The sequence below is a fragment of the Morus notabilis genome, unplaced genomic scaffold (genome assembly GCF_000414095.1).
Source record: "Morus notabilis unplaced genomic scaffold, ASM41409v2 Scaffold201, whole genome shotgun sequence".
In the NCBI taxonomy this organism is placed as follows: domain Eukaryota; kingdom Viridiplantae; phylum Streptophyta; class Magnoliopsida; order Rosales; family Moraceae; genus Morus; species Morus notabilis.
The window spans coordinates 228,384-254,705 of NW_010357101.1; the positions used below are offsets into that span (position 1 = coordinate 228,384).

Below are 26,322 nucleotides of genomic sequence, written 5' to 3' on the forward strand. Positions count from 1 at the left end.
ATCACCTCCATCATATCGAAACACCCAAAATCTCAGCCGTGATGCGGCTCAGCAGACAAATCAAAAGTATGTGAACGACAACAATAGTATGAAAAATCCAAAGTATGTGAAAAACGACAGCATCACTTGAAAAAACGACATTATTAAATGAGGACGTACAATAATTCCACGATTTAAAGACTATTACGACTATGATATTTGTCTCCTCGAAATTCTGTAAACGACAAAATTCGAAAGTGTGTTAAAAACGACAATTTCACTGACGAAAGCGACAATATATTGCGGAAGATAGATAAATTATCTGTCTTTTGTCAAGACTCTAGATATAAGATATGTCCCAAAATGGCAAGTTATAGGAAGAAAGTAGGGAAATTTTCAATCGAAGAGTTAATACCATTTTATTCATGTCATTGATTTAAAATTTATCTTATACGAAGTAATTTATGACTTCAGTTATGAAAAGAACAACTTTAAGTTATGCATCCATGATATGCTATTCTTGCTAGGGAACTAGGGTTTATGGTTTGGATGAATTATGAAGTATTCCTATTCACCAATTTTCTACTTATGCGCTGTTTTGGATCTAAAATAGTTGATAATTGAACTATATATCAGATTTTATTAATCTGAGTCTAAATGTTTGTGATAGGGTATAATTATGATATATATATATATCAAATTTTATTACTTAAATTGAACTATTATTTAAATATAGGTGTTTGTAGATTTTAGTCTGGTTAATATTTTCCTTTTAAGTTTTTTTCATTTTCTAGGTATTTAAAATAAGGAGATATGGAGATTTGTAGGGAAGGTCTATACAACCTTCCTTTACTTCTTCCCTCAAACGAGCAGCATTCACCTCAATGGATTATACATATCCAACGTCTCTGTTATGGTATCAATCTTTTCATATAATTGCTTGGAATTTTTAACTTTACAGATAAGTCATTCTTTCTCACCTTTTAATATTGATATTGATTTTTGCTTCTTATTTATAATTCTTAAATTTTTTCAGGTTTAGTTTGATGTTTCCAACAACTTATTAATCCTTGATCTTTATCATATCTTATTTTTTCTTCTAAGCAGTTTGATAAATCTTATGTGTTATTTTTTAACATCACATGATTTATTCTTGCTTATTCCTTGGATAGAAAAAGGTATTAGTTTGATTTCTTTCCACCATGGATTGTATCTATTTTAGATACTTTTTTAGTTCATCTTCCTATTCTTTTCTCTCTTTTTTTTTTTTTTTTTTTTTTTTTTGGCACCACTTGTGCAGTTGTGCTCTAATGATTTTTGCAAAAATAAAAAAGGTAGTTATAAATTTATTATCGCATCTCAAAAAAAAAAAAAAAAGTGCACGATTATCAAATAAAACTAATAACTACCAACGGTTTACGCCTTCAAAAGAAACTAACAACGGTTGTCCGAGAAACAAAAAAGTTTAAAAACTTCATAAAAAAAGAAAGGGGGAAAAAAAAAACGGTTTACGCTTTCCAGTCCTGCGAAGTGCTGTAATTCTTCTGATCTCCTTTAATCCACAAAGCAAATTCTCTTGATCCGATTTTTAATTTCATCTTTCTTGGCCCTATATATGTATATATATATACACACACATATATAATTCCATATTGGATTATTATTTATTCATTTATTCTCTCTCTCTCACACAACTCATATCGAAAATTCACATTGTATACCCGCATAATATTCATACCACAATAATATATTAGTTGAGAGACTCGAATATTTTGAAGTTACATATGAACAAGGTCAATTTCTCTACTTTCACCATGTATTGTTTTATGGATAACCATGCCGAGTGATATAATATATGATTATCTTTCTAATCATTTGCAGTATTTAATTAACAGATAAATGTCGCGGAAAGTCAACAAGTTTGACCCCAATATGGACTTGCAATGGACGGATGAAATTTCTGAATGCCCTGTATATCGTCCGTCCAAGGAGGAGTTTGATGATCCATTTCTTTATCTGCAAAATATTGCCCCTCAAGCTTCCAAATATGGTACACGTATATATATATATATATATATATACACACACACATTACACACACATCCTCCAACGACTCCCTTTTCTTTTCTTAAAAAAAAAAAAAAACTGCAGAAACAATTTCCTTTTCTTGTACATAGCATCTGTGATTCAAATACAACATACTTGTACAAAGATATGTGACAAGGTGGCAATTAGTGAATAGTCATTTTTTATTTTTCAAAGTTATGTGACACGAATCTATTTTTAGAAAATTGCTTTTTACAAATTGAAAAGTAAGAAATTAATTGTCATGTCATTTGATTTGATGAGATCCATAGAATTATCATCATTTTTGCTTAGTTATTAGCGTATCTTGCTCGATATATATATATATGTATGTCTTTTTTTTTTTTTTTTCTCCCTCTAAATTGACTACAGTGTTCGGAGGTTCAGGAATTTGTAAGATAGTGTCTCCTATAAATGCTCGTGTTCCGGCCGGATTCGTGCTGTCGAAAGAGATGAAAGACTTCAAGTTTGAAACTATTGTCCAACCTCTCTGGCTCAGTGCTTGGGATGTCAATGACAAACTCACCTTCTTTAGGAGAGGAAGGTACGTAAAATTAATGATGTTTCACTAGTAGTACTATTTCGTAAGTACACTCATGCAATGCTTTCTTGACGCTGATATAATTACGTATCGAATTTTTAAGAAAATATACGTACCGCGAATTTGAGAGTATGGCAAACAAGGCATTTATTCGCCGGTTTCGTTGTTCTGGTTGTCTTCCCTGTGCTGCCATAGAAAAGGAATTCTGGCGTGAAATGGTATGTGGGAGAAAAGGCACGGTTGAGTATGGCCTCAATGTTGAAGGAAGTGCCTTCTCATCTGATCCTAACGACCCTTTTGAAAACAGCAAATGGAACTTGAAGGTGTTTTTTTATTATTATTTTTTTAATAATCTAATTTCTCTGTTTTTAAAAGTTCTCTTGTTTAGATCTGAGTAGTATATATTTTATTCATTCTATTCTCCACTCATCAATAGCTTCTTTTTAACGCAGAATCTCTCACGGCTTCCCAAGTCAACATTGCGTGTACTTGAAAGAGCTATCCCGGTACAACGATAAACATCCTTAATTATGATATAAGTTTAAATCCATTTATTGAGCAACATGATATTAGACTGGTATCGTTCGAGTTTTAATACGTCGATTTAACATCAGGGAATCACAGATCCTATGCTTTACATTGGAATGTTATTCAGTATTTTTGCTTGGCATGTGGAAGATCACTTCCTGTACAGGTAATTAAAATAAAAAATCCACAAGGTTCTTTTTCTTGCTCATGATCTGATCTTATATATATATTGCTTTTGATCAATTCCTTTTCTCAATGAATTTACCCCTTTTAATTTCCGATTTCAGCATTAATTATCATCACTCTGGCGCGCCAAAAACATGGTACGGCGTGCCTGGCGATTTTGCTCTTGAATTCGAGAAAATAGTCCTTGATCATGTCTACAGCCGCGATATTTTGCAACACGAGGGAGTGGATGGGGCTTCTAAACGTCTTGCAGAGAAAACAACCATGTTTCCTCCAAACATATTGCTTAAAAACGATGTGCCTGTTTACAAGGTCTTACAAATGCCAGGAGAGTTTGTCGTCACATTTCCAAGAGCATATCATTCTGGATTTAGCCATGGTACACATACCAATATATCTCCTATCTCTCTTTGACTTTATATAGTTCTCTTCATGATGACTCTTTTGCTTGTGCAACTTAGGATTCAACTGCGGCGAGGCTGTGAATTTTGCAGCTGGTGATTGGTTTCATTTTGGGGCTCAGGCTAGTCAGCGGTATGCGCTTCTACGAGTTACACCAACCATTCCATATGAGGAACTTGTGTGTAAAGAAGCGATGCTTTTGTACGAGTCTCTAAAACATGATGAAGGTCTAGATCACTACTCAGCCGCAGATTTCACCTCTCACTTCTCGATCAAACTTTCTTTCGTGCGTCTTGTTAGATTCTATGAGCGAGTGTTCTGGCGCTTAATTAGTCATGACACTCTGACGAGTCTGTTGAGCTTCTGGCCAACTTCACAAGGAACCATAATATGCAACCTTTGCAAATCTGATTGTTACTTGGCATGCATGATGTGCAATCGCTGTTATTCTTATTCCATCTGCCTTAACCATGGTACGACTCCTTACATGTTTGAACTATATTTTGTACTAAAACAATTTAGAAGTGTTATGGAAAGGGCTATGAAACTCCATTCTTATTTAAAACTTACTTCTAAGTTTACTTTTGTTTTTCCAAGTCCTAGTTTCCTTCAAAAAAGTTGACCAAAAAAACAAAAAAAAAAAGTGTTCTAGCCTATAAAATTCTGACACAACTGATGCGGTTAAACCCCGCTCAACACGAATTGGAGTTCTCTGTGAGTTCTCTGGTGTTATTATTCTTGACTTTTAGTTGACATGGTACGCGGGACATAATTAGTCATTTACCCTGGACGGATCAGAGTTAGACGTTGCTTCTGCATAAGTTTCATTTCATTGAATTATGGTGTTATAAATTAAGTGTTGCTTTTTGCCTGATTATTTCATTTAATTTGTTGATGGTGAAGTTTGGGATGCGGAGACTCATTGGGTTGATTGTTCATCATGTATTGGGAGCAAATGTACAGTAGTCTTCATGAGAGAGGACATTTCAGCATATGAAGAAGCAGCGAAAAGGTTTGAGCAAGAGGAGCAAATACTGAGGGAATTAGTTCAGCAAGAAACAAAGGGATCATATTCATTATACGCTAAACACAAATATTGTCTCAAGAGTACTCATATAACTAATAATAATCCAACGGATAATGAGTATGATGCGCTTTGTGGGGTAAGTTTCTCAACTCATCCATGAACTTATTGTTTGTTTCACTTGGTTTTCTATTCTTTATTTTGTATTTATGGTTGTGATCATGAATGAGAAAGCGAAATATATTGTGTTGCGAACTTTCCATTATTATTCATTTTTTTTTCTTTTCTTTTTTTTTTTTCAATCTAATATACTTTCATGTGTTTACTCACAAAATCTACTAATCTAACGAGACTCATGTGATATAAGGAATACGTATAAAAAGAAAATTCAATCCCAAATAATTACTAGCAGTTTCGTCATCTTTTCATTCACGATAAATTGCAAAATTACTTTAATTTGAAGCCTTAAAATATTTTGACCAAAAGGAATTATAACATTTTCCTTTGCTTTCTGACCATTGTACTTTAATAAACATATATGCCCATCATGGAAGTTGATGATATACACTGAAGAAATTTTATGCCTTTTTTTTTTTTTTTTTGGGGGGTAAAAACTAGCTTACCTTACTATTAATTATTATGACATTTATCTTTTTTCTTCTTGATTTCAAAACAGGAACACCTGGCTAAAGGAAGAAAAACATTGAAAGGAAAATTCGATATGAAGGTTAATGCGGAAAACAACAGTGAGATAGTGACGAAAATCCGAAGAATGAGAGGGCTCTCAAAATTAACACACTCTAAACTTTAAAACGACGTATTCTAAAGATTTGGGTTACATCTGGCCGTAGGATTTTGTGACTGGAGATTGTAAAATATTTATTTATATTTACATTTACTTATTCAAACTAGTTCTTAAATGTAGTTCATGAAGGGTTGGGGAAAATATGAGTTGAAGCTTCATATAGGGAGAAAACCAAAATTACTACTCATTATAACGCTATGTAAAATTTATGTCATGGAAGTGGCATAGTAAAAACTAAAAACAACGACAATCATAAGTATGTGAACAACGACAATTTTATATAAGATAACGACAATATTACAGGAGATAAATGATTTTCTGTGGACCATTGATGATAAAAATAGTCTCCTAATTGGCAAGTTATAATTCTTATCAAAAAAAAAAAAAAGAGGCAAGTTAATTATAGAAAAGAGTAAATCGTCACTAGCAAAGAATAATTTATTCCAACGTTTTCCTCGGAAAAAAATTTGTGCCACGTCATTTTTTTTTTCAAAAAGTAAACCTCATTGAAAGTTACATGTCAACTATCCTTTTAACATTTTTCCTTAAAAGGAAAATTATACTTACCATTTTGTTACCTTTTTTTTTTTTTTTTTTCCTTTCATGCTATATTTCGTCTGATGAAATTAATATTTTTTTAAAGACGAAAAATTTAATTTTTGGGTAACAAATTAAAAGGCTTTTTTTTTTTTTTTTTTGTGGAGATCATAACGTCTCAAATCAAAGTTTAATTTAGAGAGTTGCTTAATTAGCAGCAGATTTATTATATTACCTTTTTTGTTTCCCTTTCTCTGCGCCAGTTTAACTTAAAATTCAAGTTTCCTAGATTTCCTAGGTTCCGTTGTTGTTGTACGCTATATATATTCAACATAGTAATGGAAAAGGGCTATGCCATTCGATTCCCTCAATCTAAAACTTTACATGGTATCAGAGCCGCCGATCCTCGCCAGCCCTTCTTCTCTAAACTCGCCAGCCCTTCTCTCTTCTATTTTCTGATCTTCTTCATTCTGTTCCACACCATGGTTGCCGATCAACAGGCTGTCACCATTCCTAATCCAGAAAATCTGATTCAGCCTCTCCAATTGATAAACATCTCTCATCAAAATATTGTTAAACTCATCTCCACAAATTATCTATCCTGAAAACTCCAAATTGAAGCCCTTCTTATTGGATATGACCTATATAAATATATTGATGGCTCACACCCTTGTCCTCCTCTTACGGTACGCACCAATGACAGTGACACACCCAATCCGGCCTATTCTCCATGGATACGACAGGACAAATTGCTGTTTGGCGCTCTTGTTGGATCCATCTCCTCACCGCTCATTCCGCTCATACAACAAGCAGCCACAACCCGTGACGCTTGGCTAATTTTAGCTAACACCTACGCTCGCCCGTCCCGTGGCCACATCAAGCAAATTAAGGATCAAATCAAAAATTGTGTTAAAGGCTCCCAGACCATATCTGAATACATGCAATTTATTAAGTGTCGTTCGGATGAACTAGCGGCACTCGGCAAGCCTCTTGATCATGAAGACTTAAAAGAGAAAATCCTTGCCGGTCCGGATGATGACTATAAAGCCATCATTGACATCGTTGAAGGCCGTGACACGCCTATTTCTTTCGATGAACTTCATGAGAAACTGATTACTCGTGAGTTATCGCTTCAGCAATCTCGCTCAGCCATCTCCTCTCTCCCGGTCACGGCAAATGTTGCAACTGGCCGATTCTCCTCAGGTCCTCATGCCTCGGCTACACGCCCGCCTTGGTCATCTCCTTCTGCGTCCTCTTCGCCTGCACGATCACTTAATGCCGGCTCCTCTAGACCACGCCAACAGCGTCCTTACCTTGGCAAATGTCAAGGATGTCGTGCCCAAGGTCACTCTGTCTCCCAGTGCCCACATTATCAACTTGTTCCGGCCTCCTCCTCAACTGTGGCCCTAACACAGCAGCCATCTCCGGGCCAACAACACCCTCCTAATCGTCAGTGGCAACCAAAAGCACACATGGCCACTGCCTCAAGCACCAACTCGCCTACCTGGCTTCTTGACAGTGGTGCTTTTCATCATGTTACTGCTGACTTGAACAATCTGTCACTACACTCTCCGTATGATGGTCCTGATGACATTATTATTGGTGATGGTACTGGGTTATTCATTACTCATACAGGCTATACCTCCTTACCTACATCCTCTCACACGTTTAAATTGAATGATGTTTTATGTGTCCCAAATATGAAGCGCAATCTTATTTCTATCTCCCAATTTTGTCATTCAAATAACACCTCAGTTGAATTCTTACCTACTTGTTTTCGTGTGAAGGATCTGCTCACGGGGGCAACACTTCTACAGGGGCGCACTAAGGGCGGTGTGTATGAGTGGCCGACTTCTCCTTCCACCACCGAGTCTGTCATTGCTTTTTCCAGTGTCAAAGCCTCTCCGATTGATTGGCATCATCGTTGAGGACATCCTTCTGAGTCTGTTCTTAGGCATATTGCTAGCAATTTTAAATTAGATTTGTCATCCTCAATTTCAAAGTCTCTTCATTGTTCGGATTGTCAATGCAATAAAAGTCACAAGTTACCTTTTTCACAATCTTCTCTTGTTTCTCATGCTCCGCTTCAAATTATTTTCTCTGATGTGTGGACTTCTCCTCTTCATTCCATTGATAATTGCAAATACTATGTCATTTTTGTGGATCACTATACTCACTATATCTGGCTCTATCCACTTAAAAGGAAATCTGATGTTGCTATTGTGTTTCCGCGTTTCAAAGCCCTTGTTGAAAACTATTTTCAAACAAAAATTGTTACACTTTACTCTGACAATGGGGGGAATATACTGGTCTTGCAACCTTTTTATCCTCACATGGCATTTCTCATCTTACTTCACCACCCCACACACCAGAACATAATGGTTTTTCCGAGCGTCGTCATAGGCACATAGTTGAAACTGGTCTTGCACTTCTATCCCGGGCATCTCTACCACTTGTGTTCTGGTCCTATGCATTTGTCATTGCTGTCCACCTCATCAATCGCCTTCCAACTCCTTCCTTGCAATTGCAATCCCCATATCATAAACTATTTCACTCACCCCCCAATTACTCCAAATTGCGTGTCTTCGGGTGTCTTTGTTATCCATGGCTACGACCTTATTCATCACACAAACTTCAGCCCCGGTCCACTTCATGCGTCTTTCTTGGTTACTCATCCACTCAAAGTGCCTATCAGTGTTATGATCCCTCTTCCAAGAAACTCTACTCCTCCCGGCATGTTAGGTTTGTAGAAAATATATTTCCCATGAAAAATCTAAGTCCCACTCTCGCTCCTTCAGATGATAGCACTCGCTCCACTTGGTTACCTGTCGCCCTTCTGGTTCCGGCCTCACACACATCGCCCGCGCCAACCCCGGCAGGCCTCATCACTTCATCTGTCTCCACTCCAATCCCAGAGCTACACCAACCCGTACTCACCAGTCCCTCAGTCCCAAGAGACCCTGCGCCCAGAATTGTTTCTCAACCCTCCTCGGCTTCCCACCCATGCTCACCCACCTCGGCCCCACTACAGTTCCCCGAGCCCACAACTTCCATAACTTCACTAGCCGAGCCCTCCCCACCTGTTCCTTCCCCAACTGAACCCTTAAGTGTTGACCCACCAGACACATCCTCTATATCCTCCCGTGCCTCGCCAATCATTACCCGTTCACACAACCAGATTTTCAAACCCATTACCAAACTCAATCTCTCTACTCAACTTGCTCAAGAAATTGAACCAACCTGTGAAACCCAGGCCATCAAGGATAATAAATGGCGTCAGGCCATGTCCGAGGAGTTTGATGCTTTGGTCCGCAATGGCACTTGGGAATTGGTTCCCCCACAGGAGGCACAAAACATTGTGGGCTGCAAATGGATTTTTCGTATTAAAAGATTACCTGATGGTTCTGTTGACAGGTACAAGGCGAGACTTGTTGCCAAGGGTTTTCATCAGCGTCCTGGGGTGGACTATCATGAAACATTCAGTCCTGTTGTCAAACCTACTACGGTTCGACTAGTTATTTCTCTTGCAGTGAGCCATGGCTGGTCTCTTCGCCAACTTGACATCAACAATGCCTTTCTTCAAGGCACACTTACCGAGGATGTCTTCATGTCGCAACCACAGGGGTTCATTGACACCGATCATCCTCATCATGTATGCAAGCTACGAAAAGCCATTTATGGTCTCAAGCAAGCTCCACGGGCTTGGTACAATGAACTTCGCCAGTTTCTTCTTCACTCGGGATTTCGCAATTCCTCGGCAGATACCTCACTTTTCATATTCAACAACGGGAGGGTCACCATTTTTCTTTTTGTTTATGTTGATGACATTATTATCACTGGCAATCATTTAACAGATGTTCAGGACTTCATTACACTTCTTGCCAACCGATTCTCACTTAAGGACCTTGGTCCTTTGTCTTACTTTCTTGGTGTTGAAGTTACAGCTCACCCTCACGGACTCCTGCTCTCTCAGAAGCGGTACATTGCCGACCTCTTAGCACGAACCAAGATGACAGATGCTCGTCCGGTTGCAACACCACTAGCAACCACACCCGTCCTTACCCTGCACTCAGGCACGGCACTCACGGATCCGACAGAGTTCCAAACAGTTGTTGGCAGTCTTCAATATTTATCTCTGACTCATCCGGATATTGCTTATGTTGTCAACAAACTGTCACAATTCATGCATCGTCCGACTACCGAACACTGGAATGCAGCAAAACACATTCTCTGGTATCTATGTGGCACCATTGATCACGGCCTTGTCATCCATCGTCGCTCACCTCTTGATCTTCATGCATTCTCCGATGCTGATTGGGCCAGAAACAAAGATGACTACACATCTACTAGTGCTTACATCATTTACCTCGGCAGCAATCCAATCTCTTGGACGTCTAAGAAACAAAGAACGGTTGCTCGCTCTTCAACTGAGGCTGAATATCGTTCAGTTGCTGCTACAGCGGCTGAACTTCGATGGATCATCTCTCTACTTGGTGAACTTGGTATCTCCACCACACAAAAACCTGTGATCTACTGCGACAACGTGGGAGCTACTAATCTCTGCTCTAATCCTATGTTTCACTCCCGCATGAAACACGTTGCTCTAGATTATCATTTTATTCGTGAACAAGTTCAAAATGGTCATCTACGTGTAACACATGTCTCCTCTACGGACCAACTTGCAGATGCTCTCACTAAACCATTACCTCGCACACGTTTCTGCGATTTACTACTCAAGATTGGTCTCTCCTCCCAGAGCTCCAACTTGCGGGGGCATATTAGTGAATCAGATTCTAAATCTGATTTACTTTAATTTTCAAATTTTGTAATGAAGTGTAATTAGAATCTGTGTTTAACTTAAAATTCAAGTTTCCTAGATTTCCTAGGTTCCGTTGTTGTTGTACGCTATATATATTCAACCTAGTAATGGAAAAGGGCTATGCCATTCGATTCCCTCAATCTAAAACTTTACAATATATACCCCTAGTTTTTTTTTTTCTTTTCCTGAATACGATCGAGTGCATGCCCCCATTCGTTCACTTACCATCCTAATAAGATTTCTACTTGTTCATAATATTCTTCCCTAAAAATTCTCCCAATTCGATCATGGCCTTTCTGGGGCTTCATCCATGTCCAAATCCATTGTCGGATGGTATGCACCTTTTCCATATCTTCAATTTGTTCTTCTTTAATTAATATTTGTTAATTATATTAATTCCTTTGATCACACTAGTATGTTTCTTTGATGGTCGACTAGTTAGCCGTATATAGTTCTCTTTCTTTACTTGTTTTAGTTTTAGAATTAGAACTATTATATATTGTTCTTGTTATTATTATTTACTACGATACTAAACGATTGTTGATTCTTCTGCACGTTTTCCTGATGTATCATTAATTCAAGTAAATGAACCCAACGATCCGCGTTTGATTAATACCGCAAAACGCGCAACGCTCGTCCACCTTACTGAGGTACTAAGATATATATATATATATATATATATATAAGTATATTTAAGTATGTTATTGTGATTTTAAAATTTCATTCTTCTTAATGAAATTATTATTTGTTCATTTATGATTAGGGTTTTTACGCTGGTAACTGGAGGCATGATCAGCTTACGCCTGAGTTCGGTGGAATTGTTCGCGGGTCTACAGATGATATTGATGTGATTGAGGCTGCGAATCTCGCAATTTCCTTCGTAAATAATAGCCTGGTATATGTAATGGAAGCTTTCAAAATTATTTGTTCATTAATTAGGGCTTTTATGCTGCTAAGAAGAGATATATGATTTCGTTTCAAGATTTTGTGTTTAAGAAAAGTTGGAAAAGATATATATATATATTTGAGGGACGTATAACAAATGAATGATTTACAGGGAACAAATCTGGAGCTTGTGGAAGTTGTGAGGGCGAATGTCCGACTCTGCTCCGACAAAATGTACTACTTGACAATCAAAGTATCAGACAATAATTTCTATGAGACAGAGGTTTACGTGAATATCCGTAACAAGATCAGTGACGTGCACTTTATTCGACTTGCCGTTCACTACCCTCAAGTCAATCCTGCATTCCTTAAATTTGATGCACCTGATCATGCAGATGCAGACGAGTAACTATCATATGCATGCTTGCTAGGGGACTAGGGTTTATGGATTTCTTTTTTCGTATGTTGCTTTTATCTTTTGTTTGAGACCTTAAGATGACTCTTAATTACCTATTTATAAGCTTTCTTTAATTTCCCTTTGTTGTACTTTCATTGAGGAAGCCTTTTTCAGTCTCATTATAGCTTTCTTCATTCCCAACAGATTTGACTAGAAATTATTCTATGAGCTTTGTTCTGGGTTTTGTGTACATCAATTGAGAAATTTCTCAATATTTTAACCAATTGAGAAATTAAGAAGATAAACTTACAGTTTGCTTCCCAGTCATCACATAGATTACATCTACACCCTCTATCTTCCCAATGTTGAACCTTCTACCTGGGCAATCAGAAAGCCTTAAATGATACTTCTCAATTCTCATATTGTTACTCCAAGGACGTGTCCACCATTACAAATTGAAAAATGTTGTTTATTACTACCAGTAATGCAATTACTATATATATGTGAGCGCATCAAAATTGTCACATAACAGTGTGGGACTCAGTAATTTTCATTTTTTGCAATGTGACAGTTCTTTAACTTCTAAAATTGTAATGATGTATTACCAATAGCAATAAATTTTTATAAGAAAAAACTCAGCAACCAATAGTTACAAATTAATAGCAATGTTCTTGCGTACAGGACTAGAGCCTTAAGTAATGATGGGTTATTTGCTGCGTGGCACCAGCCCATTGGGTTTGCAATAGGCCCATTTAGTGAAAGGCTCCTCCAATAGTGTATATAGTGCATACAGTTATACAGAGAGAGAGAGAGAAGAGAGAAACCGGCCAAGTCAACAAAGGGGATGTTGGAGCTGGGAACGAAGAAACCAGAGTTGTGAAGAGCAGCTTCTTCAGGGGGATAAGCCATGACAAGGCCAATATATGTAGTACATGAACCTGCTTCTGCCTTCTTGTTGATCCTTAATTCCACTACCTCTTTCTGATCATGATTATGAAGATAAGATGATTGATCAGCTTCAGCTCCATAGAATGCTGGACCTGCATCAGCATCACCATCATCATAATCATCATCATCATGATAAGTACTACTACTGTCACCTCCATTGGATGATGATCCTCTAATCACACTCGGTTACAATATTCTTGCAAAATCACAACTCGACCAGTGGATCCACAATCAACCAACTATTATGGTCTAAAGAAGATGACCTATTTTTCTACTTTATTATGATATTTACATATTATCTATAAATGAATGGCTGTGAGCACGTCAATATGATTATAGACATCTACCCGCCGTCACTAGCCACTTTAGTAAACCACGTGAAACACAACACACCCCTCCACAATTATTCTTATTACTTCTAAATTATATATTTTATGGTAGTCATAATTATGTATAAAATGTGTGTGTGTGTGTGTACATATGTATTAAGGTGTCTTATTGTACACACCTTATGCTGCCATTTACCATACACTAAATTGTTTAAATCAGGAGGCCCTCATGAACAGGGATTGGATTCCGTGAAAAGATTTCTTAGACAACATCATCAGACGTACTTTATAGATACCATTCAATTTAAATCATACTACCTAGATCAATAGCTCCATGGATGGGGCAACCTACCATAGAAATTCTGCATAATATTGAAGCTCAAACACGATAAGACCTTGTCCAATAATACCTTGTATCATTTTTACTGTTCAACCGTGCTGAATGGGGCGTGAGGACATCATTGATCCCCTTTTTTTACCAGCAAAACAAAAATATATTGATTGATACACACCTTGTTGAATAAGACCATGTCTCAATTTTAGAAGAGAACAATGCACATGAGAACATAAGAAAAGCTGCATCTTAAAGTGAAGAAAGTAATTTTTTACTGGTGTAGGGACATGTATTCTTTCCCAAAAATCCCAATTATTATTATGTTTATCCAACCGCTTACAAACTTGCAAGTAGAATCTTTTTGTTCTTTTGGGATAATTAAAATGTACTTGCCCTCTTTAATTTCCTGATGCAATTCTCATTTGGGATTCTCAACATTTATAATCGAAATAATATGGAAAATGTTGACAAAATGCTAGAAAAATTCTTATTTGATAACATGGTCCTTATTTCATAGCATCATTGATGAAGGATAACACCTTGGAGTACTTTAACATGCTTATATATCTTGTCAATTTTAGCATCATAAAATGTATTTCTTTTAGGGAGGTCAGATAATTCTACGGGTCATGGAGGGTAGTTGTTTGGTCGCTCAACAGAGCAATGAACTCAACGGCAACATGTAGAGCATTAGCAGCAGCCAAGTCTAAGATGCTTCTAGTCGATGTTATTGGTTCAGCTCCGCCTGCCATATCCGACACACCGCGAAACACGATGCAAGGCACTTCATTCGACAGACTTGTCTGCACAATTAGCACCATTTATTAATCTTTCTATAACTCAATCCAAATAAATAAACAAATTGTTACTTCTGTAGTACGGTATCTTTATTGGTACTGTACATTTTCCATAGGATGTTTTATAATTGCACAGTACCGATAAGATATTCTTTTTGTATCCTACTGAGAATTCTCCTAAATAAAATCATTTGATTAACAGTCAAATTTCGGCACTAACCGCCACGACAGCAGCACTCTCTTGATCAACATTTGATACGTTGAATTTCTTGTAAAGGAATTCCCTATATGCCATATTGTGAAGATATACATCAGCAGTAGAACCTCGCACATCATAAGCCAACTTTGGAAATTCTTCCAGGCAATATGTCTTGTTTACAGTTATACAATGTTGTAACTCCAAATTCTGTTCTCACCATATAAAAGACCAAATCCCGTTAGTAAGATGCTATTGTTCTAAATGATCTAAGATACTTTTACGTGTAATTTTGTTTTCCTTAATCTTAATTTATTTTGAATTAGACTTTGCGTTGTTAATGTTACGAATCAATTAAAGATTGATGGGGATTATGTTGTCACGCTATCTATAATGAAATAGCATTTCAATCTTTGGATGTTTTGGTTCCCTAGAAACTAACCATATTTCAAACCAAATGGAATTTTACTGAGAAGATGAGGAAGAAGGAGAAAGAAAAAACCTTAAGTTGAGTAGCAAGAGTCAACCATTTTGGTTCAATTGGAAGCCAGAAAACATCTTGATTGGGTTTACTATTGGAGAACAATTGATGTGGTCTGAACTCCACCTTTCCCAACAAATTCTGTCCCGGGTTGCGAAAATTAAAATCCCCAAAAAATGAGCTCTTGATTTTGCCCCTTCTCTGACTTGATTTCCTATGTATGTCATGGTAAAACATAGGACGCATTACTAGGTAAAATTCCAACAATCAGGTGAAACATCAATATTTATTTGCGAGATTTACTGATTCATTGGTCTTGTCCATATGATTCAAATCAGACGATGTTAAATTAATTTCTTTTTTTTTTATAGTATCTACGCCCATGCGATATACACCGTGTGATTTAAATCCTAAAGTTATGAAAATAACCCTATGAGACAGCTCTGCAGTTAGAACTATACCTTCCAGTCCCAGGAACTTGTGAAAGCAACATGAGTTGGGATGCCAACGCTCCCAAGGTTCAAGGCATAGTTAGCACTTCCTGATGTTCCATAATGAACGATTCCTTTAATATTGAATTTATCCACAAGCATTTGCACAGTTATGGCTGCATTTACCTAGATCAGTATATATCACAAAAAGTTGTCAATTAAGCCTGTAGAAAGTTTTTAAGTTAGAAATCAAATATGTAAAGGAGCTACTTAACACTTTTCTCCCCTGTCACAACGTAAATTACATCCCCACCCTTAATCTTGCCAATGTGGAACGTCCTTCCTGAGCAAGTTGAACCAAATTTGTCATTATGAATATGTGGTTACAATATATTTGATTGTGTATGTATAAGAGACGAGAGAAAAAGAAGCAACCGGCAAATTCAACATAGGAGGGTTGGGAGTCGGGTTTAAAGCATGCACAGTTTAGAAGGGCAAGTTCATCAAGGGGATAAGCCATGACAAGGCCAATGTAAGAGCCTGCTTCTTCATTCCGATGGTTGATGCTGTCCACCACCTCACAAAGGTGGCCACCCATTTTCAGCGGCATGGAATCTTCCGCCATCACCGTGACCATTGCTGTTAGTATTACCGTTGCCAATTTTACCACGCTCACCGTAATTCCTTGACCCGTTAAGCTTATGAAGTAGTCTTCCTTGTGTGGACAGAACACTATTCTATGAAAATTGTTTAGAACCAAACGCCTTGGACTTGAAAAGGGGCTCACAACTTATATGGTTGGAAAAAATAAATAATTGTTTACGTGAAGGTTGATTTTTGGAACCCTTACTTGTGGTTTTTGAACTGACAACTAGGAACAGCTACACCTCCATTTCCACAAAAATAGCAGGCCCCCAAATTTGAGAATTGTTTTGAAGTCTGAAAGATAAATGGTATTATTCTCCATTTTTATGTTTGTGAAACCACTTACAATACAGCTCTTATTTAGCATGGAATAAGAGCATCTCAAACAATCTCGGCATCATCATAAATGGACATAACTTGAAAGTGACTTAATGAATATGTGTCACGTAACTTTCTGAAAAGAAAAGGCAGAAGGGAGTAATCTTTTTTCTCTATTATATTGATATAAATAATAAATTATAATGTATTTACACTATTTCTTTATTTCTTGGCAAGTATATTGTTCTGTTTCTAGCATTTTCTCTTTTTGCATATAATTCTACTTGAGAAGATTAAAATGTTGGCCAAATATTGAAAACAAACATTCGAGGGGTATTGGTGCCTGTCAATATCTTACTTCTTTTAACCAATAAAATTATCAATCCTTTTTTAATTTACCAGTAAATGACGCCATTAATGTAACTGAAAACTGAAAAGCATGAAATTAGACCAATATTCCTTCCAATATCATCACTTTTGCTAATGGATAAGCTCTCATAAGTAGTGACTGATCGTTCATGTCTTCCGGAAATCATCATCATCATCATACTCAACTAAAGATAAACGCGGAATCCGCTCGAAAGCGGCAAAACTACAACAATTTCAGTCCACCGGTTACATCATCAACAACTTCAACTGGTCCTGCATGAAAATGAAACACAAAAAATAAAATAAAATTTGAAAAATCAACATATAAGAGTGAATCACGCGAGACAAAAGGATGTGTCTCATATGGCGATCATCTGGCTACTAATGATGAAAAACAATGCTTAAAGAGAAAAAAGAAAAATAAGGTTACTAGCTATGTGATGAGGGATATTGTAATTTGTTTTGGACTGGTTTCTACTTAAAATCATAGGTTTTTTTTAAAAAAAAATTATTTTTTCCAGAATGAATGACACAAGATAATAATGCTTGGAAAAAATTCAATGAAACAAGGAAAATACTGCGACGACTCCGTGAGAGGGGAATTCATAGTTTGCTTTTGGACTTGATTCTACTTTTTTTGGTTGTTGGTGCCTGGTGGTGTTGTTATTTATAGGTTTTTCCTATTCCAGAAAAGGGTATATAAGTCCTGCCAATTTACAGGGACCAATGAGACGAGAAGAGATTGATGAAGAGAAGACTTACCAAGAATAGCCATCACCGTCCTTGAATCTGGAAGAAAAAGAAAAATTAACTATAAGGTGAACTATACAAAAAAGAGCACAAGGTGAACAATACAAAAAAGAACATCTACGTGTATAGTCAAACGTGATACATTGAAAGACTTCAAGGAACAACTTTGCACTTGGGATCAGAAAGTCCAAAATTAAGAAAGCAATAAACACCATAGTCATTTGTAACACGGAATATCTATCTGAAAAGGTGAGAAAGTATGGCTCTTGAAGCACCAATTAATTCAACAATTGTCCAAATAAGTTCTTCTTTCATACAAAGTTCAGAGCTGGTTCTACTCCCAGACACCCCAAGGAAACTTAAAATTACACCATTAAAAGAGAAGTAAAACTAAAGAAAGAACATTTAACTACCAAAAAAGTGATCAGCATGATTGAATATAGAGATTATAGCAACTCACTTGGTGCAATCTGAGTTTTTCCGGCATCAATTGTGATGTGGGTTGGTAGCTTGAGAGATTTCGCCCTCTCCTGTTGAACATCAATTATGATTTTATGACATTGTAAGTCTAGACCACGAGTAGGAATATATGAGGCAAGGGAACTGGATCCGTTGGAAACATCAGAGTACGGACAAGAAAAATAGGCAAAGTAAGAACATCGGTTTCTTCACCTAATTTAGCGTGTGAATACAAGCGAGACCTCAGATGGTGCAGAAGATGAGTTGAAAAATAACAGTTCAATCAAAATGGCATGGAAAGGAAAATGAGCGTGGATGTAATTTCACATATGAAGGGAAAAGCATTACAAGCTTTACAAAACAAAACAAACATAAAAACAAAAAACAAAAAAAAGAAAGAAGCAAGCCTGCCTGACTTGCTTGAACTGACTAATTTCTGAATGATATAGATACTAACCTGCAAGATGAGCATATCCTCCTCACTCTCGATTTTCACAACCACTTTAGGCTGTGCGCACATCTCCCATCTGCATATCACAATGGTCAAACGAAACAGGGAGATTAAATATGCAAATGTCGTTTAATAGGCAGAGACAGACACAAACCCAGATTAGATTAGCAAGTGGTCGTACCTGTTTAGTGCTTTTGGCGCTCGATGGAGGAGCTTTTTATAAAGACCCAAGGTCGCATGACTATCAAATAGAGCAACGATGTTTGTAAGAAATTATCTCAGAATGCAATTTTCAGTGCCAAATGACACAGCAACATAGCTAAAAAATTCAATCTTTAGTTTAAAAATATATAAAGTAGCTTCTTTAGATGTAAGAAATAGGAAGAAAATGTGGTGGTTTTAGGCTCCCAATTCTCCATGGCCTTTTACGAAGCAGAGATGTTCTGGCCTCTAGGTTTGCCCTCCTATAGGTTTTCTGATTTGTTGTCCTCTTGTTTAAGATTCTTGTCTTGCCCTTTTATTAATATTTCCTCTCTTTTGACTTGAGTTCATTCGAAAACTATAATGTTTTCAAATATGTGCAAAAGCAGATATTACATACAAATTCAAAAGGTACCTGCATTGCGCGGCAATTTTCCCTTTGCCCATCTTCAGATCATTTCTCACCACCAAAATCTGAAACGGGAAAAAGAGGGAAGCAAAAAAATGAACAATAGGGTTTTAAAAAAAAAAAAAAACTTAACATACATTAATGGAAAGAGAGGAAAATACCATTTTGAAATCATCAAGAATGTCAGCTAGGTTTTCAATTTCAAGAGGCTCTTTGGGGTTATCCTTCTTCTTCTTCTTGCTTCCAAAACTAATAAGAGCCGCTCCTTTGGGTGATCTGTAAGATGCACCCACCAAGTACCCCAAAGCAAGGCAACCAGCCCCTACTATTATGGCGCTCAGCCAGCTAAATTCCATATCCACCCTCCTCCCTGGCCCCCCCGCCCAACAAAACTACCCCCACGCTGCTACTGCGATGAAGCGTATACTAACAAATCTACCTAAAAACAGGCACAGTTTAATACAATCAACTAAGAGATTCATATATTCAGCCAAAAAAAAAAAAAGATTCATATATCAACAACATAATTAAAAAAAAAAAAAATGCTTGTGATTAATGAGTCTGATTATACACTCCACAGCTGGGCGGAAATCACCGAAAACGAAGTCTTTTGTCCAAAAGCAAAAGCAAAAAAGAAAAGTAACTTTCATGGATTCAAACAATACCATGATTTCAATAATGCTACAATTTTAGCTTATAGCAACCAATCTACCTAGAAACATGCACAGTTTAATACAATCAATAAAAACTTTACCATCTCTAACAACATTACATAATTCCAGAAAGGATACTTGTACATCTAGTTAACAAATCTGCTTCCACACACCGTAGGTCGGCCGAAACTACCTAAAAACGACATCTTTTATCCAAAAAAAAAACCAAGAAAAGAAAAAATCCTTAATTCTAAAATAACGTAATTCCAAAAAAGATCTAGCCCAAAAAGGTCTGCTTCTACACCCTACAGCTCGGTAACTACATCGTTTACTGAAAAGAAAACTAAATAAAAAGTAAAAAAATTTACTTGATTTAAACAATGCCACAGAGAAACAGAGATTAAGAGGAGAGAGAAACCTGGAAGCTGAGAAGAGAGCAGCGGAGGGGAGGCGGAGGGACGCGGCGTTTGACGGCGGTTGTCGGAAGAGAAAAGGAACGATTTTTCGATGCTTTACTCGCTAGCCTCTTTTGCCTTCCGGGGTTTTTCCTACTCTTAGTGGACCTGAGCCAACTTTGGAGTTATTGGGCTAGACCATGCTCTTAGAAGCCCAACTAGATTATGCAATAGTGAACGAGTAATCTTCGCAAATACCTTAAAAAGTATACGAGTCAGAATCGTTATCCTTAATTTATAATTTTTTTTAGTTAAATAATTATACTAATAAAAAAATATTTATTAAAAATAAGAGATAAAAATTTAGACTTATACATTCTTTTATTATCATGTGAGTGTGTGTAGAGAATCGATCATTTCCTTTAAAAATCTCGTACTTTTTCTGATGCTAATATCTTTTCTAAAAGAAATTTAAATTAAAATGTGTACTTCAATATATAATGATATTTGATTATTTCAAATGCTAAATTTACTTCTCATAATTATTCAACTTTGCAAATTGTATTAAATTTTTTTTAAAAAGTAAACTGTTAATATTATAATGATTAAATGAAAAAGTAAAATATACTACTAATCAAATGTCAAAATTTTTTAAAACGTGAGAATTTTATTACAAAATCTTAATTTTAATGTAATATAACTCAAGTTGAAACTCTTATTATAAAAAGTTCTCTTAATTTCATTGTTATATTCTATTATTTTTGGGTGCAAAACGAGTAACTTTTCACTCCAAAATCACGTTAGAATGTCATATAAAAAAAATCATATTAGAATGACATTTTAATGACATTAGGATGTGACATGTAAATATTCAAATTCAATCCGATAAAAATATAATATTTTATACGTGTAATTGAATTCTAAAAAAGTTAACAAAATAAAAAAAAGACAATAGTTTTTTTTTACTCTACCTAATAATTCTCCAAATTTGACTATGAAATTCCTGTCTAAAATCTAATGCCGCAAGTAAAATCTATAATAAATTTTCTCTTCTTTTTTTGGAGTTTTTTTCGTAGGCAGTATTTCTTATAGGATTAGTTTTCTAATCGTTAGATTTGATTAAAATTAAATCAAATTAAAAAAAATATATTTTTTATACAAATCTGACAGTTAAAAAATAACAAACTACTAGTAATTTTATTTTTACGATCCTACTAGAGAAACTCTCTTTTTTTCTCTCAAGGGATTCGTTTTCTGTTTTTTGCTAAACTTTAAAAAGTCTAAATATCTTTTCAACCGCATAATTAAGGTCTCGTTCATTTTACTGATTTGAGTTTAAAATTTAAATTTTATTACAGTAAAAAATTTTTAAAAATAGTCACATTTAATTTTTTTACTACAGTAAAAAAATTTTATATAAAATTATATCTCAACTCAAATTAAAAATTAAAATCAATGAATTAAATATAAATAAGGAAAACAACAATAACATTATTGAAGTTAAGATATAGTAGAGAGAGAAGTGACTCAAACTCCAAGGGAAGAAACATCCAGCGAAAACAAAATAAACGAGAAAATAAAAAATAATAATTAATTAATTAATTTAAATTTAAAGAAGAGAGAGAGAGAGAGAAGAAAAACAGAAACTTTACCAAGTCTTTGCGCGTTCTGGGCTCGAACCAGTGTAACAATCTCTCAGGTACTCTCTCTTGTTTCCTTTACGGTTCAATTCATGTTTTAATTAATTATTCCTTTTCAATCAATTTCGGATTAATTTTTCTCTAGATCCATCTTAAAAGTTTTCGGTCTGTTCGATTCGATCATTAATGTTTGCTTGCTAAGAAAGCAAGAGAAAATTTTCTAGACTGGTAATCTGAGCTTATTAGGTTTTTATTTTATTTTTGGGTTTTAGAGGCCAAGCTTAGATGAGACGGCTTAGAATTCTTGTTCTTGTACTTTTTTTTAATTAATTGGTTAACGAGACTTCGATAATGCTTCGTCTTTGGTTTCCTTAGGGTTTTTGAGGTTTTTTTTTTTTTTTTTTTTTTCTGGGAAATCTCGTAATTTTTGTTTTATTTAATAGAAGTTTTGAATTTTTTTTTTTTAGTTATTAGGATGTTGAAATTACCGAACAAGGAAAGACAAAGGATAACTTTTCACTTTTATTTGAGGTTTGGGGTTTTGAAATTTGCCGAGATGGAGATGAAGATTTGGGATTTTCACTTTCACGATTCATGATCTGTGTTATTTTCCATGATTCTGAGATAAAGCCCCAAGCTTTTTTGCTTTCCTTCCACTCGTTTTTTTAATCCTTTCTGTCATTAGGGATCTGGTATTGGAAAATGGAATGATATTTCGATTGGAGAACGTTTGTTTAACCTCGTATATGTTTCTGATTCGGTGAAGAAAAATGTCGACGAAAAAAGGGGAAATTTCATAACTTTTTCTCTTAATTAGTTAATTTCCGTGATTGGATCCTGAGAAAACTGAAACTGTGGTCTTTCTTCTTCTTTTTTTTCTTTTCCCCCCTCCCTCTACCTCTGTTACTCTTTTTATAAATCTGGTTGTTTTCGTTTGTTGATTTCCATGTTTGGATCCTGAGAAAAGTCAGAGTGTGGACTCTCTTTTCTTGTTTGGTTTCTCTTTTTAATTCTGGTCCTCTCCTCTCATTATTTGTGGCCTTTATGATAGGAAAAACTCTTGCAATAGAGGGATTGCTGGAGAAAACTTAACGAGGATAAAAAGTATTTACTTTTTATCTTATTCGTTCTTATGTTTTTATTATAATAAAACTGCAATATTAAAAATAATATTAATTGGTGCTTTGGGAATTTGTTTTATTTTTGAAAATTGCTATTTTGATTTTTGGTTGATATTGGTGAAAATTGCTATGATAGTTTTTCCTGTGTTTAGCTACTTGTGATTTTTTGTTGATTATTTACCATTTTTGGAAGATAGTTTGATATGTGTTGCAAATTGGGTTGTGTGATTAGTTGGATATATGTTTATGGGTGTGGTTTTAATGGTTACTCCAATATTTAACCATCAATGGGTATCATTATTTTAGCCGTAAGATATTAATCGGACAGTTATAATAAATTATATAGTTGACTAAAAAAATTTATGACAATGGTTACGTTTCCTAGTTACATCAAATATAGAAATCTGATGACGTGGTGTGATAAGAATCCAGTTTCATTAATCGTTATAATTTTTTTTAGTCAACTATTCAATTTATTGTATACATATGCACACAGACATATATATTTGCCTTGCTAAGGAATTCTCTCCCCTCTCTCCTTTTCAAAAAAAAAAAATCTCTCCCCTCTCTCTCTCTCTCTTCTCAGTTAAATTCTGCTAAACTTTGTTTCTTTTTTTTTAATTTTCAGGTAAATAAGACTGTGTTTTAGAAAAGGTTTGCAAAAATGAGTGACAATTTAATGGACAAAGTGAGTGCTTTTGGCGAACGCCTCAAGATTGAAGGGACAGAGGTGGGCAAAAAGATGAGTGCAGGCATTAGCTCGATGAGTGTTAAGATGAAGGAGCTTTTCCAAGGCCCCAATCAGGCCGATAAGCTTGCTGAGGATGCTACATCAGAGGCCTTAGAGGAGCCTGATTGGGCCTTGAATCTCGACATTTGTGACATGATAAATACCGAAAAACTCAACAGTGTTGAACTGATTCGCGGAATAAAGAGGCGAATTATGTTGAAGAATCCTAGAGTTCAGTACTTTGCTTTAGTGCTACTTGAAACATGTGTCAAGAACTGTGAGAAGGCTTTCTCAGAGGTGGCAGCTGAGAGAGTTCTTGATGAGATGGTGAAGCTTATTGATGATCCACAGACTGTTGTTAACAATCGCAACAAGGCTTTAACGCTGATTGAATCATGGGGGGAGTCAACCAGTGAGCTCCGCTATTTGCCTGTTTATGAAGAAACATATAAGGTATGTGTAAAATTGGTGCCTTTTTTGGGTTTTTTTTTTTTTTTTTTTTTTTTTTTCCGGGATGCAGAATCAGCTGAAAAAATTAGTTTCAATATTCATGATGTACCGGTCAAGAAGACATGAAACTGAGTTTCAATTAGCAGAGTAGCTTAGAGCGGAGTTTAATCTGGAGTAATATGTGACACCCTATTTACAAAATTTCCACGGGCTACAGGCTTAGTTTTTCTTAAGTTCATGGTGATCTCCATACTATTTTCTTGTAATATTTGCTTTGTGATACTTAAGTTACCAAGCATGGTCTTTTTTATGCTTTTCATACCTCTGTCTTATGTGCTTCTTTGTTTCAGAGTCTGAAATCAAGGGGTATTAGGTTCCCTGGTCGCGACAATGAGAGCTTGGCACCTATTTTTACTCCCCCTCGCACAGTCTCAGCTCCGGATCCAGTTTCAGATACGGATGCTAGTCTCTTGCGTCAGCTTCAACGTGATGCTCCTGTGCTAAGCTTTACTGAGGAACAAACTAAGGAAGCATTTGATGTCGCAAGAAACTGCATTGAGCTCCTTTCTACCGTCTTGTCCTCTTCCCCACAGCAAGATGTTTTAGAGGTATTGCTATCTTGTTTCCTCTGTTGCAGAGACTATATCTGGTATTCTGGATATCTTGATTCAGATTTGATGGTCCATCTTAACTGACACGTATGGAGTCATTATTAGAGTTATTGCCGTCTAGAATGCTGTATACAGTAAACTAGTGCTCTAATCATCGGAGCAGTAGGTTATAGCTTAATTAATCTCACATCATACAAGCTTTTTCATCAATTGAAACAGTGTGATTTCACCTTGGAATTATATTCTCTTTTGGTAGTAAAGATGCAGAAATCGTATGCTTTTTTGGTGACCTGGTGGTTGTGCCACAGCGAAAGCCAGTTTAGTATTGATATAGATTATAGAAATACAACATCAGGTTAAAACAAGGATGCCTTGACAGCAATCGTAACCTAGTTTTTGGTCCGTTAAAGGAGAAAGGCACTTTTATACAATTATAACCTTGTTAGGGCAGATGTTACTTGACCTGTTGTATTCTACACTTCCAGTCCATACTCCATGGTAAAGGCAATATTAGATCCTATTAAGTCTCTTGTTGCGAAACCAAAAGACTAGCTCTGATACGTCTGGTTTATATTGAGTATATTAACTCATGTTTCTTGTTCTTAACCTGGATAATGCTTGTAGTTGCACAACCATGGTAATGTAAATATCTTGTTTTTGTTCCCTTGGCAGGATGACTTGGCAACCACACTTATACAGCAGTGCCGCCAGTCACAGTTCACTGTGCAGAGAATCATAGAAACAGCCGGAGACAACGAGGCCCTGCTATTTGAAGCCCTGAACGTGAACGACGAGATTCAGAAAGTTCTGTCCAAGTACGAAGAGCTGAAGCCCTCTGTTGTCTCAGCTGAGCCAGAGCCCGCGATGATACCTGTCGCGGTCGAGCCTGAAGAGTCACCTCGCCATCCAAAGGAGGACACTTTGATTAGAAAACCAGCCAGTTCTCGTGTTGGTTCGCACGGAGGGAGCAACGATGACATGATGGACGATCTAGATGAAATGATATTTGGGAAGAAAGGCGGCGGTGGGGGTACATCGGAAGGGGGACAAGATCCTAAGAAGCAGCAACCAGCAAAAGATGATCTAATCTCCTTTTGAGCTGCTATTTATTATACACACTGATAATTCCATATATTTGGTGGGACTTGAGGCCTGTGATGGTGTTTCCATACCCAGTCTGTTGAGGTGTTGAAAGGTTTAGGTGTTTGAAAATCTTTTTAACCTTTGATAAACTGAATTATCCCTGTCTTTTCTTATATGGAATTGACAAATCTACCATTTGTTTTCTGAACTGAACATTATGTGTAAGTAATTCATGTTAAATTTGGGTACCATATTTGCCTGATGAATATATAACCACATTGGATTCTTGAACGATCTTAGTATTAGGCTAAATTGCACCCATTTCTTGTGCCT

General features: G+C 36.1%; 3 protein-coding genes and 1 non-coding gene across 5 annotated transcripts; 3 read left to right on the forward strand and 1 right to left on the reverse strand.

Moving 5' to 3' along the window:
- The first annotated feature begins 1,878 nt into the window (after window positions 1-1,878).
- On the forward strand, window positions 1,879-4,908 carry LOC21402610 (lysine-specific demethylase JMJ706). The gene is made up of 8 exons (XM_024165099.1): window positions 1,879-2,029; window positions 2,452-2,608; window positions 2,709-2,928; window positions 3,058-3,111; window positions 3,220-3,299; window positions 3,421-3,698; window positions 3,781-4,194; window positions 4,625-4,908. Exons 1-8 carry the CDS (start codon window positions 1,879-1,881, stop codon window positions 4,906-4,908), a joined length of 1,638 nt encoding a protein of 545 aa, XP_024020867.1.
- A 2,165-nt stretch (window positions 4,909-7,073) lies between these two features.
- Window positions 7,074-7,212, forward strand: LOC112091587. Its single transcript, XR_002902207.1, has one exon. It is a non-coding gene; the product is annotated as a small nucleolar RNA Z247 (small nucleolar RNA).
- A 9,688-nt stretch (window positions 7,213-16,900) lies between these two features.
- LOC21402611 (peptidyl-tRNA hydrolase 2, mitochondrial) lies at window positions 16,901-20,481 on the reverse strand. Of its 2 annotated transcripts, XM_024165533.1 has the most exons (8): window positions 20,378-20,481; window positions 19,468-19,745; window positions 19,313-19,371; window positions 18,878-18,937; window positions 18,703-18,772; window positions 18,247-18,316; window positions 17,799-17,825; window positions 16,901-17,309 (listed from the first exon to the last, which is right to left on the reverse strand). In XM_024165533.1, the coding sequence occupies exons 2-8, from the start codon at window positions 19,660-19,662 to the stop codon at window positions 17,260-17,262; spliced, it is 531 nt and encodes a 176-aa protein (XP_024021301.1). In that variant the 5' UTR covers window positions 19,663-19,745; window positions 20,378-20,481; the 3' UTR covers window positions 16,901-17,259. The 2 variants fall into 2 exon arrangements, with proteins under 2 accessions (XP_024021301.1, XP_024021305.1); XM_024165537.1 differs by lacking the exons at window positions 16,901-17,309; window positions 17,799-17,825; window positions 18,247-18,316 and adding an exon at window positions 18,325-18,458.
- A 1,499-nt stretch (window positions 20,482-21,980) lies between these two features.
- LOC21402612 (TOM1-like protein 1) lies at window positions 21,981-26,281 on the forward strand. Its single transcript, XM_010089171.2, has 4 exons — window positions 21,981-22,053; window positions 23,744-24,298; window positions 24,646-24,903; window positions 25,579-26,281. The coding sequence occupies exons 2-4, from the start codon at window positions 23,780-23,782 to the stop codon at window positions 26,002-26,004; spliced, it is 1,203 nt and encodes a 400-aa protein (XP_010087473.1). The 5' UTR covers window positions 21,981-22,053; window positions 23,744-23,779; the 3' UTR covers window positions 26,005-26,281.
- The last annotated feature ends 41 nt before the right edge of the window (window positions 26,282-26,322 follow it).

Bases quoted from the DNA above. Each gene is read 5' to 3' on its own strand.
- LOC21402612 (XM_010089171.2), top strand. From the start codon at position 23,780: ATGAGTGACAATTTAATGGACAAAGTGAGTGCTTTTGGCGAACGCCTC. The intron at 24,299-24,645 runs GTATGTGTAAAA...TCTTTGTTTCAG, and splicing joins TTTATGAAGAAACATATAAG to AGTCTGAAATCAAGGGGTAT. The intron at 24,904-25,578 runs GTATTGCTATCT...TTCCCTTGGCAG, and splicing joins CACAGCAAGATGTTTTAGAG to GATGACTTGGCAACCACACT.
- LOC21402610 (XM_024165099.1), top strand. From the start codon at position 1,879: ATGTCGCGGAAAGTCAACAAGTTTGACCCCAATATGGACTTGCAATGG. The intron at 2,609-2,708 runs GTACGTAAAATT...CGAATTTTTAAG, and splicing joins ACCTTCTTTAGGAGAGGAAG to AAAATATACGTACCGCGAAT. The intron at 3,699-3,780 runs GTACACATACCA...TGTGCAACTTAG, and splicing joins TCATTCTGGATTTAGCCATG to GATTCAACTGCGGCGAGGCT.
- LOC21402611 (XM_024165533.1), bottom strand. From the start codon at position 19,662: ATGGAATTTAGCTGGCTGAGCGCCATAATAGTAGGGGCTGGTTGCCTT. The intron at 19,372-19,467 runs GTATTTTCCTCT...TTCCCGTTTCAG, and splicing joins TTCTTGATGATTTCAAAATG to ATTTTGGTGGTGAGAAATGA. The intron at 18,773-18,877 runs GTACGACCACTT...TGTGATATGCAG, and splicing joins GCGCCAAAAGCACTAAACAG to ATGGGAGATGTGCGCACAGC.